Genomic DNA, 16,627 nt, shown 5'->3' on the forward strand with positions numbered 1-16,627 from the left:
GCTGCTGGCCAGAGCATCACACCCACCCAGCACGCTGAAATGGAAGGTTTTGATTGCAGACCCAATGTCTCTGCAAGTATCCTGGCAACATTTTCAGTGCTGCTTAATTTAGCCAGCCTAATTAATAGTGCTTCAACGAGACAAATGATTCCATGAGCATCAGCACTAAAGAAGCCTACAACTTTCTATGTGGCAGCAAGTCTCGATTTTCAGTTGGAGCTTTTCCTGCTATCAAAGAAGGTACAGGTCTCTCTTAACACAGATTTTCTCAGAGCACACATCTGGACTAAAACCCTTCTTGCACTGGAAAACCAACCAAGCCTTTCTCCTGCATGCAGCCACATATCTTTTTAAAGCTTCATTCTGAGAAAACTAGATCGATGCCAACCAGAGGAAGGCAAAAATGTACATAGGTAAGTGCATGACTCACCAAAAAAATATCAAGAGACAGAGCAATCCCACAGTTTTGGGGGCTTGTTTTGTTTTTAAACAAGAATACCAACACAACTAGCATTCTTGAGTCTACAAATAAGAGTTAGCAGAATTAAGACAAGCTATTGCTATTCCTAAAACTCAAGATTTCCTCCACGTGTTTCTAGCTTTCCTTAAATGGTTCACTCCTGCAATGAAAACTGTGCCCAAGAACACTGCCTGAATGCTTCTTCACCTTTCCTGACATGAGGGAGGGGAATAAAAAGGGAAACAGATAAAGACAATAAGTAATTGAAACAAAAAGCAAAGGAGGACATGAAGATGTCACCTGCAGCCAATGCAGCTCATGAAGAAAAGCAATGTCTCACTTATAGAGCCTTTCCAGTGCTAGAGACATGTCAAACTCCAAACCCATTTGGCACAGGTAGCAAAACATTTTGTGTTAACAACTTTTTTTTTTTTTCCCACAAAAAGGACACTACTACCAGAAAAAGAAAATTGAAATTAGGAACTTTAATGAAATCCACTACCTAATTTTTGAGATTGCAGCACGAGCAGCACAAATTGGAACAAGAAGGAGGGGAGGAAGAAAACTGCAAATGAACTCAGATTTCAGGATTACAGCCTCACAGGACAGAAAGAGATGGGGGTTTTGTTTGGTTGGGTTTGGAGTGTTTGGGGGGAGAGGGAAGGCTGTGGGGTTGTTGGTTGGTTGGTTGGGTTGGGGGAGTTTTTGGTTGTTTGGGGGGGGTGCTTGAGTTTTTTGTGCAGGCACTTGAACTGCTGCTGACCAGGTTAAAAAATTGTGAGTATCTGCTCTTATGTCAAGTTTCCCTCAGACACCAATGTGGATTTTCATCTTTTCAGGCTTCTTCAGGAAATGACAGTATTATATCCAAACAGGAATTAGTAACACACTGGGTCTTTGCCTAAGTCCTATTTCTATGGACATTCATATTTACTTCACCCATTTACCAAATCTCTAACAGAGCAGCTAAGGATATTGGTTCTTTAGGATTAAAAAGCAGCACACAGCAATTTAAACATAGCTTAAGACCTAACTGCATTCCTGTTTCAAAGTTCCTTTTTCTTCTGCTCCACTGTAAACAAAAACCGATGGGGGAAGCTTTTGCTCTATTTGTCTGCTTTCATTCAAGAGCTACACATCCTCCTTCAGTCACCAGGTAAGACAAAGTGAAATCAAATCTTCCCCCACCAGTATATATATAAAATACATATGCTGCCCCAGAAAGACCTTTGGAAAAAGTCTTTCTTCAGGCAAGCACAAGCAGAAGCTGCAATGTGGTTTTGATAAGCAAAGCAGTGAACAAGATAAGGCATCGAATCCACTACATAACCTTGCAGTACAGCTGACAACACTCTCCAGCTCCCCAGCAAGCTCCCAAATTACTAGGCTACAGAATTACTTACTTTTGGCCCCTGCAGGTCTGGGGGAGGGGGGAAGGGGGGATGGAAAGTGTTGTCTGCACCATTGCACGGTTCCATGAAGAAACCATGCAATGGTACAGACAGAGCTCAAACTTCTTTGTAGGTGGTCAGAACAAGTATTCAATCATGTAAGGCAGAAGTAGCATTGAATTCAGGTGTTCTGTTTCCCAGGGATGCACTTAATAACCAGGCTTTCCCACAGGCATACATACACAGACACCCCTCCTGCCTGTCAGAAGAGCAAGGGTGGAGAGGAAAGTACAAGCTCTTCATCAGTCCTTCTCCATTTCCTTTTGTAAAACTCATCAATGGTCAATTCTTGGAAGAGCATCCACAGGGGAAACTCAATGATAAAGATTCCAAGAGGACAGGACACTTCCATGCCCTACCTTAACCAGCTGATGGGATTTCAGCCATTGTTTCTACTCCTGAGTCAGCCAGTGGACATACAGCCTAGAGTTGAGAAGAACCATGGACACACTAACACAATGATATATAGCACATCCTGTCCTCTACTCAAGCTGCAAGAAACACCCAGTCAAAAGCCACAACTGATTTGTAAGCAAAAAAAACCACATATCTTTCTGGGATGTAGTCCTGATATCATCATCCTAAAATTCATCCTAGAGATACCCAACAGAAGAACAAGCAGAACAACTCAGGAAGACCACCAACAGCAATTAAAGTGGACACCTCCCTCTAGATGTACATCCACATTAGTTGCACAGTGAAATGCTGAGGAAACTAGATCCTGTTCTGGAATCACGAAGTGAGGTCCTAGCAGAGTCTAGTGAAGTCTAGTATGGACATTATGAGCTTGGCATATTCCACAAAGCTTGCTATCAACAGCAAAAGCTCAAGTCATTTTGTCTGGTTTCACCTGTAAGTAAGCACAGCTGAGAGCAGAGGGCAACATGGTTTCTCAAATAGGGATCCCATGTGATCCTTTGGGCCAAACACTTCATTTTGAACTAAAGGACTGAGATACAGAAATGATTTCTGAAGGCAGCGACTAATTCACAGTGCATCTCAGCAGCCATCATGCAGTTGCTGATTCTATATCAAAGTGTTACTGAAAGCAGCTTCTCAAGGCATGAGAAGATGCAGGAGCATCTGGTGATGAGCTGCAGTTTGCAGACCTCTGTCTGCTTGCTAGGTGGCATGGACAAGTGCTCCATACAGTTGAGGAGTCTGTCTTCACAGGTTCCATGGTGAAATCAGAACTGCTACAGATTTCTTCAATGGTGAAAGATTGCTTCACATGCTCAAACCATGTTTGAAGAATATGTTGAAGCTATACTTCTTTTCAAGAAGCATCTTAACCACCAACTTCATAGAATCAAGCAGGTTGGAAGAGACCTCCAAGATCATTCAGGCCAACCTAGCACCCAGCCCTAGCCAGTCAACTAGACCATGGCACTAAGTGCCTCAGCCAGGCTTTGCTTCAACATCTCCAGGCACAGCCACTCCACCACCTCCCTGGGCAGCCCATTCCAATGCCAATCACTCTCTCTGCCAACAACTTTCTCCTAATATCCAGCCTATACCTACCCCAGCACAACTTGAGACTGTGTCCCCTTGTTCTATTGCTGCTTGCCTGGGAGAAGAGGCCAACTCCACCTGGCTACAACGTCCCTTCAGGTAGTTGTAGACAGCAATGAGGTCACCCCTGAGCCTCCTCTTCTCCAAGCTGCACACTCCCAGCTCCCTCAGCCTCTCCTCATAGGGTTTGTGTTCCAGGCCCCCCACCAGCTTCATTGCCCTTCTCTGGACACGTTCCAGCACCCCAATATCTCTCTTGAATTAAGGAGCCCAGAACTGGACACAGTACTCAAGGTGTGGCCTGATCAGTGTTGAGTACATCACCATGAATATTACTGGAGGACAGGACAGCAGCAGACATTGAAATAGAAATCCACACAAAACTTGAATAAGAATACCACATCTCCCAGTTCGTGGGCATGTACCCTAAACAGAACCAGGTGTTGCAATTGCCACCTCCCCCTCCAATGGATGCTTTGAAGCCCAATCTGAAGAATCACTCAGGCAGAAGGGCTGTGAGGAAAGGGTTTACAGGAGACAGAGCAAAATCTGTAACAGATGCCTCACTTGAATCCACCATTCAGCATCTACCCTCTATGTTTCTGGTCTCTATTTTCAATGCACCTACCATTTTCTGAACAACTTCAGTCAACAATGGGCCAACTGCAGGTCCTTATTTCAACTGTTACCATCCATTAAAAATAAGAAAGATTACCCTCTCTCAAAAAGCACTGCAGCACTGAATCAAAGCACTGCTCTACCGAGTACTGCACTGAACAAGTTGCTACCTCATGCTGCTTTGTGGCAGGCAAGCATTCACTTTCCCTTTTACACTGATTAAGTAGAAGCAACATAGCTATTAGAGTACAGCAATGGGAAGGGCTATCTTTGCCTTTAAGAGAGAGCAGAAACCATCTGCTGCAACAAAATATGGATTCATTGCAGTTAAATGCATTTGCCATTTGGAGAAACAAACAACAACAACAACCCCCTCACTTTCAATCTCACTAATGAATCTGTAGTATCCATTTTTCCAGTGTACAAGACTGTTGGCAAGAGGAAACATCTTTTTTTTTAGAACTAATATAATTAGAAAAACAACTCTATGTACAATCATAAAATTCATTGTAGAGCTACAGATGTATAATCTCTGCCCACAAGCCTTGACTTAACTGTGTACATCACACAAAAAAGGGGGAATGCTACCAATTTACTACAAAAACATACACATTACAGGGAAAAAAAGTTACAGGTGTTAAAATGTAACCATCAAATTACTTCCAATTGAGAATGAAAATCAGAAATTGACTGTGACTGCAAAAACTTCTACATTAGAAAATATTTCAAAACAAGCAGACTTCAAAATCCTCTCAACGACCTCAGGGATGCTAACAGGGAAGTCTGAGAAGAGCTTTGTTCTGTCTTCTTTGCAGTCTCTCATCAGGTAGTTATACACATCAGTAAGACTCCACATGCCTTTTTCTTCTCAAGCCTAACTCTTTCAGCCTCTTCCCTGAACAGATGCACCAAGCCCTTAACAGTCTTTGTGGCCCTTTGCAGGAGGGAGCTGGGATTGTTTAGCCTGGAGAAGAGGAGGCTCAGGGGTGACCTTATTGTTGTCTACAACTACCTGAGGGGCAGTTGTGGCCAGGAGGAGGTTGCTCTCTTCTCTCAGGTGGCCAGCGCCAGAACAAGAGGACACAGCCTCAGGCTGCGCCAGGGGAGATTTAGGCTTGAGGTGAGGAGAAAGTTCTTCACTGAGAGAGTCATTGGACACTGGAATGGGCTGCCTGGGGAGGTGGTGGAGTCGCCGTCCCTGGAGCTGTTCAAGGCAGGACTGGACGTGGCACTTGGTGCCATGGTCTAGCCTTGAGCTCTGTGGTAAAGGGTTGGACTTGATGATCTGTGAGGTCTCTTCCAACCCTGATGATACTGTGATACTGTGACTCTCTTCTGGGAAGCCCAGCACCGGGACACAGCACTCCAGGCACTTCCTCCAATGCTGGAGAGAGGAGACACATCACCTAATGGCAATGCTTTTCCTAATGCAGGCCCAGATACCTTTGGTATTCTCTGCCCTGAGGGAGCATTGCTGGTTCACCATCACCTTTTCTACCAGGTCACACAAGGCCTTTTTCTGAAAGCTGTTTTCCAGATGGTTGGCATCCATCCTGTACTGGAGAACAGGGTGACTCCTCCCCAAGTGAATACAGGGACTTATATTTCTCTTTACTGAGCTTCATGAGACTCTTCTCTGCCTGTTTTATCAGTCATAACATGTCCCTGTGAATGGCAGCATAAACATACATGCAGAGTCATAAACAGGTCAGAGCCTGAAGTCCAGGATTGTGATGCTGCTTTTTGCCCTTTCCACTCCTGTCAGGATTCTGAACTCCTCCATCTCACAATCACTGTAGTCAAGGTGACCGTGTACTCTATAGCCACTGCAATTCTCACCTTCACGTCTGAGCCGCTTTCTTCTTGCTTATGAGGTCTAACAGAGCACCTCTGTTTATCAACTCCTTGGTCACCTGCACTAAGAAATCATCAGTGCACCCTGGATAACTCCTGGATTGCTTATGTCCCACTGAGCTGTCCTTCCAGAAAATGTCAGGGTGGGTAAAGACCCACACAAGAACCTAGGCCTGCTAATATGAGACTTCTTCCAGTTATCCAATTACTGCTTCTTCCTCATCAGGCAACCTAAAGCAGACACCCCAATCAAAGTTACCTACTAATCCCAACCTGCTCCCAGTTGATCTACCATTCATTCCAAGGCAAAGCTTCACATACCCTTAATGCTCTCACACAAAAGACAACTCCCTGCCCTTGCCTTCCTGGCCTGCCATTCTTAAAGAGCCTGTATTTACCCAGTGCAGCACTCCAGCCAGGTGAGACATCCCAGTACATCTCTGTGATTTCAATATCCATACATTTGGAAAAGAAAAAATTGCCAATAAAGATTCTAAATGTTTCCACCTTAAGAAGGGATGGCTGCAACCCATAAACACGATTTACTGAGTTCAGTTCTGGGCCCCCCAGTTTAGGAAGGACATTGAGATGCTTGAGCGCGTCCAGAGAAGGGCAACGAGGCTGGGGAGAGGCCTTGAGCACAGCCCTACGAGGAGAGGCTGAGGGAGCTGGGATTGTTCAGCCTGGAGAAGAGGAGGCTCAGGGGTGACCTTATTGCTGTCTACAACTACCTGAGGGGTGGTTGTGGCCAGGAGGAGGTTGCTCTCTTCTCTCAGGTGGCCAGCGCCAGAACAAGAGGACACAGCCTCAGGCTGCACCAGGGGAAATTTAGGCGTGAGGTGAGGAGAAAGTTCTTCACTGAGAGAGTCATTGGACACTGGAATGGGCTGCCCGGGGAGGTGGTGGAGTCTCCGTCCCTGGAGCTGTTCAAGGCAAGGTTGGACGTGGCTCTTGGTGCCATGGTCTAGCCTTGAGCTCTGTGGTAAAGGGTTGGACTTGATGATCTGTGAGGTCTCTTCCAACCCTGATGATACTGTAATATAATACTATAATATACTATAATAATATAAAAGAGCTGTATAGTATATCACCTGTTTCCACAGCAGGTTTGCCACTGATCAAGTGTTGCACAATGGGAGGAACTACAGTAGAACACTGAAATTTAGTCTAAAAGGTTGGGTTTTTTTCCCTGAGAAAGAGGTGTGGCATGGGAGGAAGAGAGAGATTTTTCCTGAAGGAGCTTTCACAAGATTTTGAGTTGATAACAGCACCCTGGAGTTCAACAGCACATATAATAAAGACACAGACACTGCCTAATCCAAACGCCATGCAACAGCACACCATCAGCTTCTCTAACACAGGAACAGGAGCGTAGGAGATGGCCATGGTTTAAGGAGGAGAAGTCTTGCATCAATCACATACCTCTACAGAAAAGCTTTAGCATATTATGCCCAGAAGAAAAATTACAGGTGACAGATACAAACTGTAAACTCCAACAGATAAGTTAAACAATTCAGAGTTGCATCAGATCGCATTTACAAGCGCTATATAAAAATCATTCCCAAAAGAAGAGCCCAGCAGACTCTTCAGCTAAACTAAATGCATACATAAAATTCTGAATTCTTTTTTTTTTTTTTTTTTTTTTGGTCCTTGGAGTATTCACATAAACAACATCTGCAAAAAGTCTCATGGGAAAGTAGTCTTTATCCTTTAAGTGAAACAACCAAGCAGCAGCAAGACAAAACAGCAGCAAAACAAGAGTTACAAATTACTTCCACCACCCACCAATGCAAAGAATGATAGTGATTTAATACAAAAGCCAGAACATAATACCACATTCAAAGGCTCCTAGGATATTTCTATTTTGTTACCAGTGGTGAGAAAAAAAAGAAATAGGAAGAGATCCAGTTTTGCACAGCAAATTCCATGTGCAGAGAATTTGTTAACAGGAGATATTGACACTTAAATTCTAATGTACAGGAGTAAGAAACACTTCGACATCTACAGACTGACCTATAGAATTGAAAGCATTTTAGCTGATGTTTTTCATTACAGAAGCTATTGAAATGCACCATGCAGAATGTGTTATTTTCTTCCATCAAAGCAATTTGCCAGCAAGCCTACTCTTCAGTGAAGTATAGTTTTTGAAGGGTAGCAAATGATATACTACACATTACAGCTTGCGCTGAAAAGGCTTTCAAGTTTTCACTCCTAAGAAACATAAAAATGGTCCAGCTGCAGGAAAAAAAATAAAACAAACCAAACTGAAAGTGCATTTTTAGGCTGCTCTATGCACCCTGGTGACCACATACTACGGGTTTTTTTTTTCCCAGTTAAGTCAGATACACTAAATGTTCATCAGAAGCCACTTAGGATTCAGCACAGAAGAAGGAATTATTTAAGCAAGTTAAGAACCCCACTCCACCACTGGCCCTATACAAATCCCCTTCCTTTTGAGACCAAAGGGTGCAGCTCTTTCATTTGTATTGCAAAGCATCACTGCTGAGAAGCATGCTGACAGGTAGAAATTGCTGTTCTGTGGGAAAAGAGCCACATCTGTGAGCAAAGGCTTGGGAGACCTCAATATTGTGGAAAACCACCAGCAGCTTAATAGCACACAGCCTGCTCCTCCGGCACATCCCACTAGGCTGGCTTTTCCTGAAGGAAGAGTAAGAGCAGAAGAGGGAGCCTAGAAGGCAAAAGAAAGGAAGAGGAAGAAGCAAAGTGCAAAGAAAACAAACAAAAAACCCTCCACTCTTTACAAGTGCAATCGAGAATCCAGCACAGAAAGGGTAGGGGAGAAAGCAAAGAATCAGAAACATAAGGCAGACAGAGGACTGTCTCTGTTTAGGTCAGAGGAAGTAAGCAAGATCCTGAGACACCAAGGACGTGGGAGGATGGAAAAATATGAACATGCAGGATAAGGAGTCTGGGACACCAGTGGTAACAGTGGAGAAAGCTCGCTGTCAACACAAGCACATGTTCTGCATCACATAATTGAGGGGGCAGGGAAGGAAGAAGGGATCAAGGGATCCAGCAGAGCAGTTAAGGAGACCTGGGGAAAGAATCAGTTTACTGACGTGGGAAACCAGAAGGATCCCTGTGCAGTGGCAAAAATCCTATTAAAAAATATGTAAGTTGCTGTAGAAGTACAAATTATTATCTTGCAAACTTGCATTACTGAAAGGCTGACAGGTACAGCTTCAGGGGAAAGAAAAAAATCCCAAGACAAAAGACTCCCCACAAAAAAAAGTCATCAGAAGACCTGAGTTCTGGTCCTGGTCCATATATATAAATATATTAATGCACAAGAAAGCAAACAAAGGAAGGAGTGGAAATAACAGAGCCAAAAACTTCTCCCTCTGTTTTTTTGGACATTTCTTGTCAGGTGTTTTCCAGATGAACTCTTCCTACTCCTTTGCCCATAGGAAGAGGTGAGGAATTCTACCATGCATTTTGACCAGCCAACACAACACAGATAAAACCAAAGTAACTCTTTTGACATAATTTAAGTGTCCTTCTTAGAATCACTCAATCATAGAATCATTTTGGTCTAGTTCTTTCTTTCTCCTCAGGATACTCCAGATGACTTTTGTAGCACACGGGGAAGCAGTATGGCTGAGTCCTTCTGCTGATCCCTTCCCAACAAGACCCTACAGCAATTTTTAAGCTGTATTCTGTCTTTTGAAGGGATTTTTGTTGGAGTTTGTTCTGATGGGGTTTTCTCACTAACACACACCAAAAAAAAGAAACGTGCCATGCTCTCCCTGCTCTACTGTCCTCTTCATAAAAGGGGATTTAAGTATGCTAGCAAAAAAAAATGCAGACTAAGCAAAGCCTAAGACTACTTCTGTACCTCAAAATAGAGAGTTTAGGGTGTATTGGAGTGTATTCTTTTACTGGTGTGTTGTAGTAAACCAACCAAAGAACAACTTTGCTACATAATAGAAATGGGGGCAGGGAGAAACAGGTGAGAAGGGAGCAAGTGTGTGCATCCAACACAAGTTGCTCCATGAGCTTGAGTGAAAGGCAGCAAGTCCACATATTTCAACATGCCACACAAAGCTTTACATTTGAAAGGATGAAAAAAAGAAGTGCAAGGAAAGCAGATGTCTAGAGATAAAGTCATTATCATTGTCTCAGACTCGCTGCATAGCAAAGCAGGAAAAAGAGCTCTACCTGGTTTAAGAGTAATATTGCAAGACCTCCTGCCTTCTGTGAAAGACATCTGGGGAGATAAGGTCCAAACTAACAGTGTGTAGAATGAAGAGCAGGGCATCAGAGTTGGGGTTTTCCTTGTCCATTCAATTTTGGCAACTTCTGCTTCAAGTCACAGAGTCTACAAGGGAGATTCTTCCTCACTCTTTCAAAGTGAGCCTTTAGAGTAAGGAGGATCACAACCATTTCAGCAACACAGCTTATCAGTGCTACACAGATGATTCACCAGGAATCATCACAGATCACTGCAAACTTCAGGACTTCAAGTACAGGAAAAATCAAACCAGCTGCTGAAAGAGCTATAAAAGTTTCCTGACTTGCTGACTCTCTTGACCCAGTCCCAGAACAGTTTGGCTTTGCGTTAGTGCTTTTATGCACACAGAGAAGAAGCTTTATGGAGGTAAGACTAATACAATGCATTATACCAGATTAAGGGTGTAACAACCACTAAGATCTATGTTGCCCTAACAGTTTGTTAATTATGCACCCTAATGATTCCCATGGTGTTTTCTCTGCGGAACATATGGTGTGCCTCAGCTTCTTGTACTTATTTCCAATTACATAAACACAGAATCACGTAAAGTTAGGGGCTGGAAAGGACCTCTAGAGACTGTCAAGTCCAACCCCCTGCCAAAGCAGGATCACCGAGGGCAGACTGCACAGGAATGTGTCCAGGCAGGTTTTGAAAATCTCCAGAGAAGGAGACTCCACAACCTCTCTGGGCAGTCTGCTCGTGTTCTGTCACACTCACTATAAAGAAGTTTCTTCTGATACTGAGGTGGAACCTCCTGCGTTCCAGCTTATATCCATTGTTCCTTGTCCTGTCAATGGGCACCACCAAAAAGAGACTGCCATCTTCATCTTGACACTCACCCCTCAGATATTTAGAATCATAGAATCAACCAGGTTGGAAGAGACCTCCAAGATCATCCAGCCCTATCCAGTCACCTAGACCATGGCACTTACTGATAAGATCTCATCAACCTTCCCTTCTCATGACCAAACAGCTCTGGTTCTCTCAGTCTTTATTCAGGAGAAAGATGTTCAAGTCCTCAGTCATCCACATAGTTCTCTGCTGGACTCTCTCCAGTAGATCCCTGTCTCTCTTGAATTGGGAAACACAAAATTGAATGCACTACTCCAGGTGTGGTCCCACAAGGGAAGAGAAGAGGGGGAGGTGCCCCTCTCTCGAGCTGTATCTGTACTTTGCATTAATAATGTCTGTAAATATGCGAAGGGTGTGTATCAGCAGGACAGCAGGTGTGTATCAGCAGGACAGAGCTAGGCTCTTCTCAGTGATGTCCAGTGGTACAGAACAAGGGGCAATGGGTGCAAGCTGGAGCATAGGAAGGGCAACGAGGCTGGTGAGAAGCCTCGAGCACAAGCCCTACGAGGAGAGGCTGAGGGAGCTGGGATTGTTTAGCCTGGAGAAGAGGAGGCTCAGGGGAGACCTTATTGCTGTCTACAACTACCTGAGGGGAGGTTGAGACAGGAGGAGGTTGCTCTCTTCTCTCAGGTGGCCAGCACCAGAACGAGAGGACACAGCCTCAAGCTGCACCAGGGGAAATTTAGGCGTGAGGTGAGGAGAAAGTTCTTCACTGAGAGAGTCATTGGACACTGGAATAGGCTGCCCGGGGAGGTGGTGGAGTCGCCGTCCCTGGAGCTGTTCAAGGCAGGATTGGACGTGGCACTTGGTGCCATGGTCTAACATTGAGCTCTGTGGTAAAGGGTTGCACTTGATGATCTATGAGGTCTCTTCCAACCTTGGTGATACTGTGATACTGTGATCCACAGTACCTTTCTAATGTAAAGAGAATGAACAGTGTACCCTGTAGCTCCCTTCCATGGACAGACCTTCCACCACTCTCCTGAGCCAGGTTCCTACAGTAGGACTTTGAAAACTATTTGCCGTTAGAAATGTTAAACAGGACTCTTACTGTTCATTCCCATCTTTGATAGATCAGTTTTGCATCCAGGATGGCAGCTAGAATTTTGTCCCTGAAAGTCCTGCACAGTCAACAGTTACCTGAGATGACAGCACAGTCAACAGTTACCTGAGATGACAGCACACATTTATCAGAAAACAATACTGACAAGGAGAGTTCATAAGTCCTTGCAGGAAGCCCTAATAAAAATGCCTTCCTTGCATTGCTGACAAGGCACAAAGTAGTCAGGACAGATACTAACTACATTTCTGCAGTTGTATTTCATTTGAGTCCTCCTAGTTCAGCAGAAAACCCACAAACATATCCCTGCAGTATATTTATGAATTCCTGTAACCTGATCCAAAATATTAAAATGCATAAGAAATGAAAATCCTCTAACTTGATTCCACTGCAATGCCGAGGAGCCTGGGTGACTTTTTTTACCCCCCTCAGTTCTGGACTCCTCAATTCAAGAGAGATGTTGAGGTGCTGGAAGGTGTCCAGAGAAGGGCAACAAGGCTGGTGAGGCACCTGGAACACAAACCCTATGAGGAGAGGCTGAGGGAGCTGGGAGTGTGCAGCCTGCAGAAGAGGAGGCTCAGGGGGGACCTCATTGCTGTCTACAACTACCTGAAAGGAGGATGTAGCCAGGTGGGGGTTGGGCTCTTCTGCCAGGCAAGCAGCAACAGAACAAGGAGACAGAGTCTCAAGTTGTGCCAGGGGAGGTATAGGCTGGATGTTAGGAGGAAGTTGTTGGCAGAGAGAGTGATTGGCATTGGAATGGGCTGCCCAGGGAGGTGGTGGAGGCACCATCATTGGAGGTGTTCAAGAAAAGCCTGGCTGAGGCACTTAGTGCCATGGTCTAGTTGACTGGCTAGGGCTGGGTGCTAGGTTGGACTGAATGATCTTGGAGGTCTCTTCTAACCAGCTTGATTCTATGATTCTATGTGGCTTAACATAGCCTCACATAAAATCCATAGGAAGAAGCAGCCTTTTTAGGCATCACACGACAAAAAAAAAGTCTGTTTCATATGTTACAGGTCAAGGAAGAGAAGAAACAAGGAATAGTTGCACTCTACGTACAGAACTAAATACTATGTAATACCATGAGCAACAGTTGCAATCTATTTCCAGAAACAAATACCATGAGAATAACAGACATCACCATACACATTTGTACCCAGAAATCAGTCTGTAATGGATTTCTTATTCTCTTTAGCAAGCACAGAGCAAATCAATGGGATTTCAGCTACATCCAACACCCCTGCCCCTGCAATAAACAGAGTACAAGGCTGAAAGCCAACACTAAGAAAAAAAGCCTGGTACAAAAAGAAAGAGACTTCCAAGTCTGGTCTGTGCCCTAGCAGAAACTGCTGGAAGTAAAAATAGCACCCACAGAGGCTACATAAACCAGTTTTGCTCTACTTCAGAAGGATAAAGAGCTCAGTCACAACAAGATGCAAATCTGTTCCTAGGATTTTTAAGCCATATTTAATACGTCATCTCAATGGAATATCTTTACTACCGTCTATAGAAAAACATCTCCACCATGATCACTCCCTGCCACGATTACTCCCTACCACCTAAGTGTTAAAAAAAACTAAGAAATAAGAAGTTTTATACTAGAGAATTAAGTTTTTTTTTTTAAAGCAGCAAAGCAAGAGTGTTTACTTTCTTTTTGTACGAACAGACCAACTTTGACTCGGGTAATAACAAAGGTGCTTTTGAAAATTTCTCTGCCTAGCGAGTTCGGTTTCTTGGATTCCAAGCTGGCAATTCACACACTTTAAAGGGGCAGCTTCTAAATCGCATGTCCTCCTTTCTAGTGACAAACTCCACCAATCACAACGGCTCCTGAAATGTCCAGCGTTTAAAGAAACAACACTGGAAAACATCCCTAGCTCATCAGCTCAGAAGTCAAGCACGCCTCCCATTCGCTCTGTACCCGCGGAGTCAAATACTGCCTCGCTGGCATCCCTGATAGTGCTCTGACAACAGCAGCGAGTGCCAGCTAGTGAACACCACGCTGGCAGGTACCACCTCGACAGCTCAAAACCACGCTCAACTGAGAGTGAATTCACCTGTGACAGTAATACCCAACCAAGTGTTATGCACAAAAACCCAGCCACGCGTTTCGCACAAGAAGCAAAACCCTGACAAGTGAGTGGGACTTAGACCAAGAAAAAGCAAAAGCTTCTTCGCGTCTCGTGTTTTGCATGACTAAGTTTCCAGGCAGGAACGGCAACTCTGTTACCCACTACAGGGTCTTGCTGTTTTAGTACGGAGAACATCCATCAAAAGTGGGAAGAGGGGGAAAGGTTTAATATTCTCCAAGTTCTCCTAATTCCGATGACGTGAGAGTTAATCACAACATATATGCTCATCCTCTGACTCGGGGCCTCACCCCTCCGAGCAGTACTTTTCCTCCCGCAGGACGTGGATCTCCAGGCTTTACTCGTGAGAGCTCATCTACCATTAAACTACCCTGAACTACTAAAGGCTAACTCTGGGCTCCAGCTCTTCCTTTGCTTCCTGGACTCGCCCCGACCAGCTGCCGGTTGCCGGCCCCATCGGCGGCACACCGCTCGTCCAGCAGCCCGGTCCAGCACTCCCGAGGGGGCTGCGCGGGGCCTCACCCCGACGGCGCCGGAGCTCCACGGGCACCTGCCGGAGCGGCTCACCTGCGCACCCCCGCCCTAGGCCGGCGACGGGGCCGGGACCAGCTACTCACGCTCCCCGCTCACCTTGGGCAGCTCACGGAGCTGGTTGGCATCCAGCAGGAGCTCCTCCAGACTGCGGCTGTAGCGGTAGATCTCCTCGGGCACGGCGACCAGCGAGCAGTGCCGCTTGTCGATGGACTCCACATGGCGGTTGCACCGCCATAGGGGGATGCAGTGGAACATCGCCCCGCCGGGGGGGTGGGGGGGCAGGCCGTGCCGCTGGGGGCCACGGGGCGGGCGGTGCCACCGCTCACCGCCGCCCCCTCCTCCCCGCCCGCTGCAGGAGCTGCTGCCCCACTCCGCCGCCGCGCAGCGCGGGTCTCGGTGAGTCGCCGGCGGTAACCTGCATCCAGCGCGCCGCGGCAGGCGGCGGGAAGCGGCCCCGGGCGAACGCGGCGGCCCCGGGAGAACAATGGGCGGGAGCCGGAGCGGGGCGAGGGGCGCTCCCCTACTGCTTCTCGGCGGGCCGCTGCCCTCCCCGCAGCAGCATCGCGGGGCGCCGGGCGCAGGTCTGCTGCTGGAGGCAGCCGCGCATTCCCGCGCCTGACCCGGAACACGGGCGGCCTCTCTCCCCCACCCTGTTTCTTCCCCTCCCCCCCTCCCCCGTCCCGGCTGACATCAGCGGGGCCGGGCCCTACCGCTCCGCCCTGGCCCGGCCCTGGTCCCGGCCCGCCGGCCTGCGCTGGGAGGCGGCCAGTCACTCGCATCCCCCTTTCCCCGCCCTCGGCACCGGCGCCGCGGCTCCCCGGGGCAGTCGGAGGTGGGCGGCCGTACAACTTTCTGCCGACGAGAAACACGCACTGGCACCAAGGCTGCCCGGACTGCAAATGTAAAGCTCTGCCCGGAGGCAGAGGGAATGCGGCTGACCGGGGTCCCAGGGCTCAGCATCCGCAGCTGCTGGGCAGCCGCTCCAGGCCGTTTCCTATCGTTGCGGGCCGCGATGCGGGGTCTGCTTTCGGTCAAGCGGTGTAAGACGGTTTGGAATGATTTGGAACGCCGTGAACTGGTTTGGCCACTATTTTAGCTAGTTTGGAACGTGCCGTTTCTGACCTGAGAAGCTCGCAAAGAGCTGCGACCCGGTGTGTGCGCAGACCGAACCCACTAAGACCGCGTTTTAATCGCTAGAACGCAAGGCTGACTGCAAAGTAACGGACTGAAAGGCGCTCTTCAGGTACCGTGCTCATTGCTGATGTTTTTCCTCACAGCTACACTGCTGTGATTTGAAAAGAAGATATATATACACCCCAGGCTTTCCTAAATAAATAAATAAATACAAATCAGATCCACTTTCAGAAAGGGCTGATTGTAAGGTCAGAAGGGTCAGCAAAAGGTAAACACAGGCCAGCAGTCCTCTGCTAGTATCTGCCAGCTCCGGGCTCCAGCACCCTCCTCCTTGTACCTCTGCAAGCAACGCGATGTGCTGAGCTCCGGCCACAGAAAAGAGTCTAAGAGGCTCTCATCTCTCTGGTTGCATAATAGGAATTTGGTAACCTACACAGTGACATAAAATACTTTTGAAAACAAGCGCATAACATCAGAGCTCTTCTTGAAACGTTGCTAATTTCTTGCGTAATAATAATAACTAGATGCAGCTCCAGCAACAGAGGGGAGAGTTTATTGTAGTTATCTCTGTTCTTAGGTCCCTACACAATACTGGCAAGATTTAATCTTATAAAGTTGCAATGTATTCTCAAATCAGCTAATCAATTTTGCTAACTACTCGTTTAACTTCTGTGGAAACTGCAGTGACCTGCCAGGTTTTTGGGTTTAAAAAGGAGCTGTTACTCTTTGCTGACCTACAAAGCAACAACAAGCTTGACCATTTTTCCTCTGAGTACCTTAAAAAAAAATAAAAATCAAAAGCAACAG

At 46.4% G+C, this 16,627-nt stretch overlaps 1 protein-coding gene across 1 annotated transcript in view; it reads right to left on the reverse strand.

The window, feature by feature from the left end:
• LRRC1 (leucine rich repeat containing 1) overlaps nt 1–15,338 on the reverse strand; it is a 75,622-nt gene extending 60,284 nt beyond the window's left edge. Inside the window, exon 1 of the mRNA XM_064145812.1 lies at nt 14,783–15,338. Within this exon, the coding sequence (XP_064001882.1) occupies nt 14,783–14,941 (159 nt within the window). The 5' untranslated portion in view covers nt 14,942–15,338. The remainder of the gene's footprint in view (nt 1–14,782) is intronic.
• Nucleotides 15,339–16,627: the final 1,289 nt, after the last annotated feature.

This window comes from Pogoniulus pusillus, chromosome 7 (genome assembly GCF_015220805.1).
Source record: "Pogoniulus pusillus isolate bPogPus1 chromosome 7, bPogPus1.pri, whole genome shotgun sequence".
NCBI lineage: Eukaryota > Metazoa > Chordata > Aves > Piciformes > Lybiidae > Pogoniulus > Pogoniulus pusillus.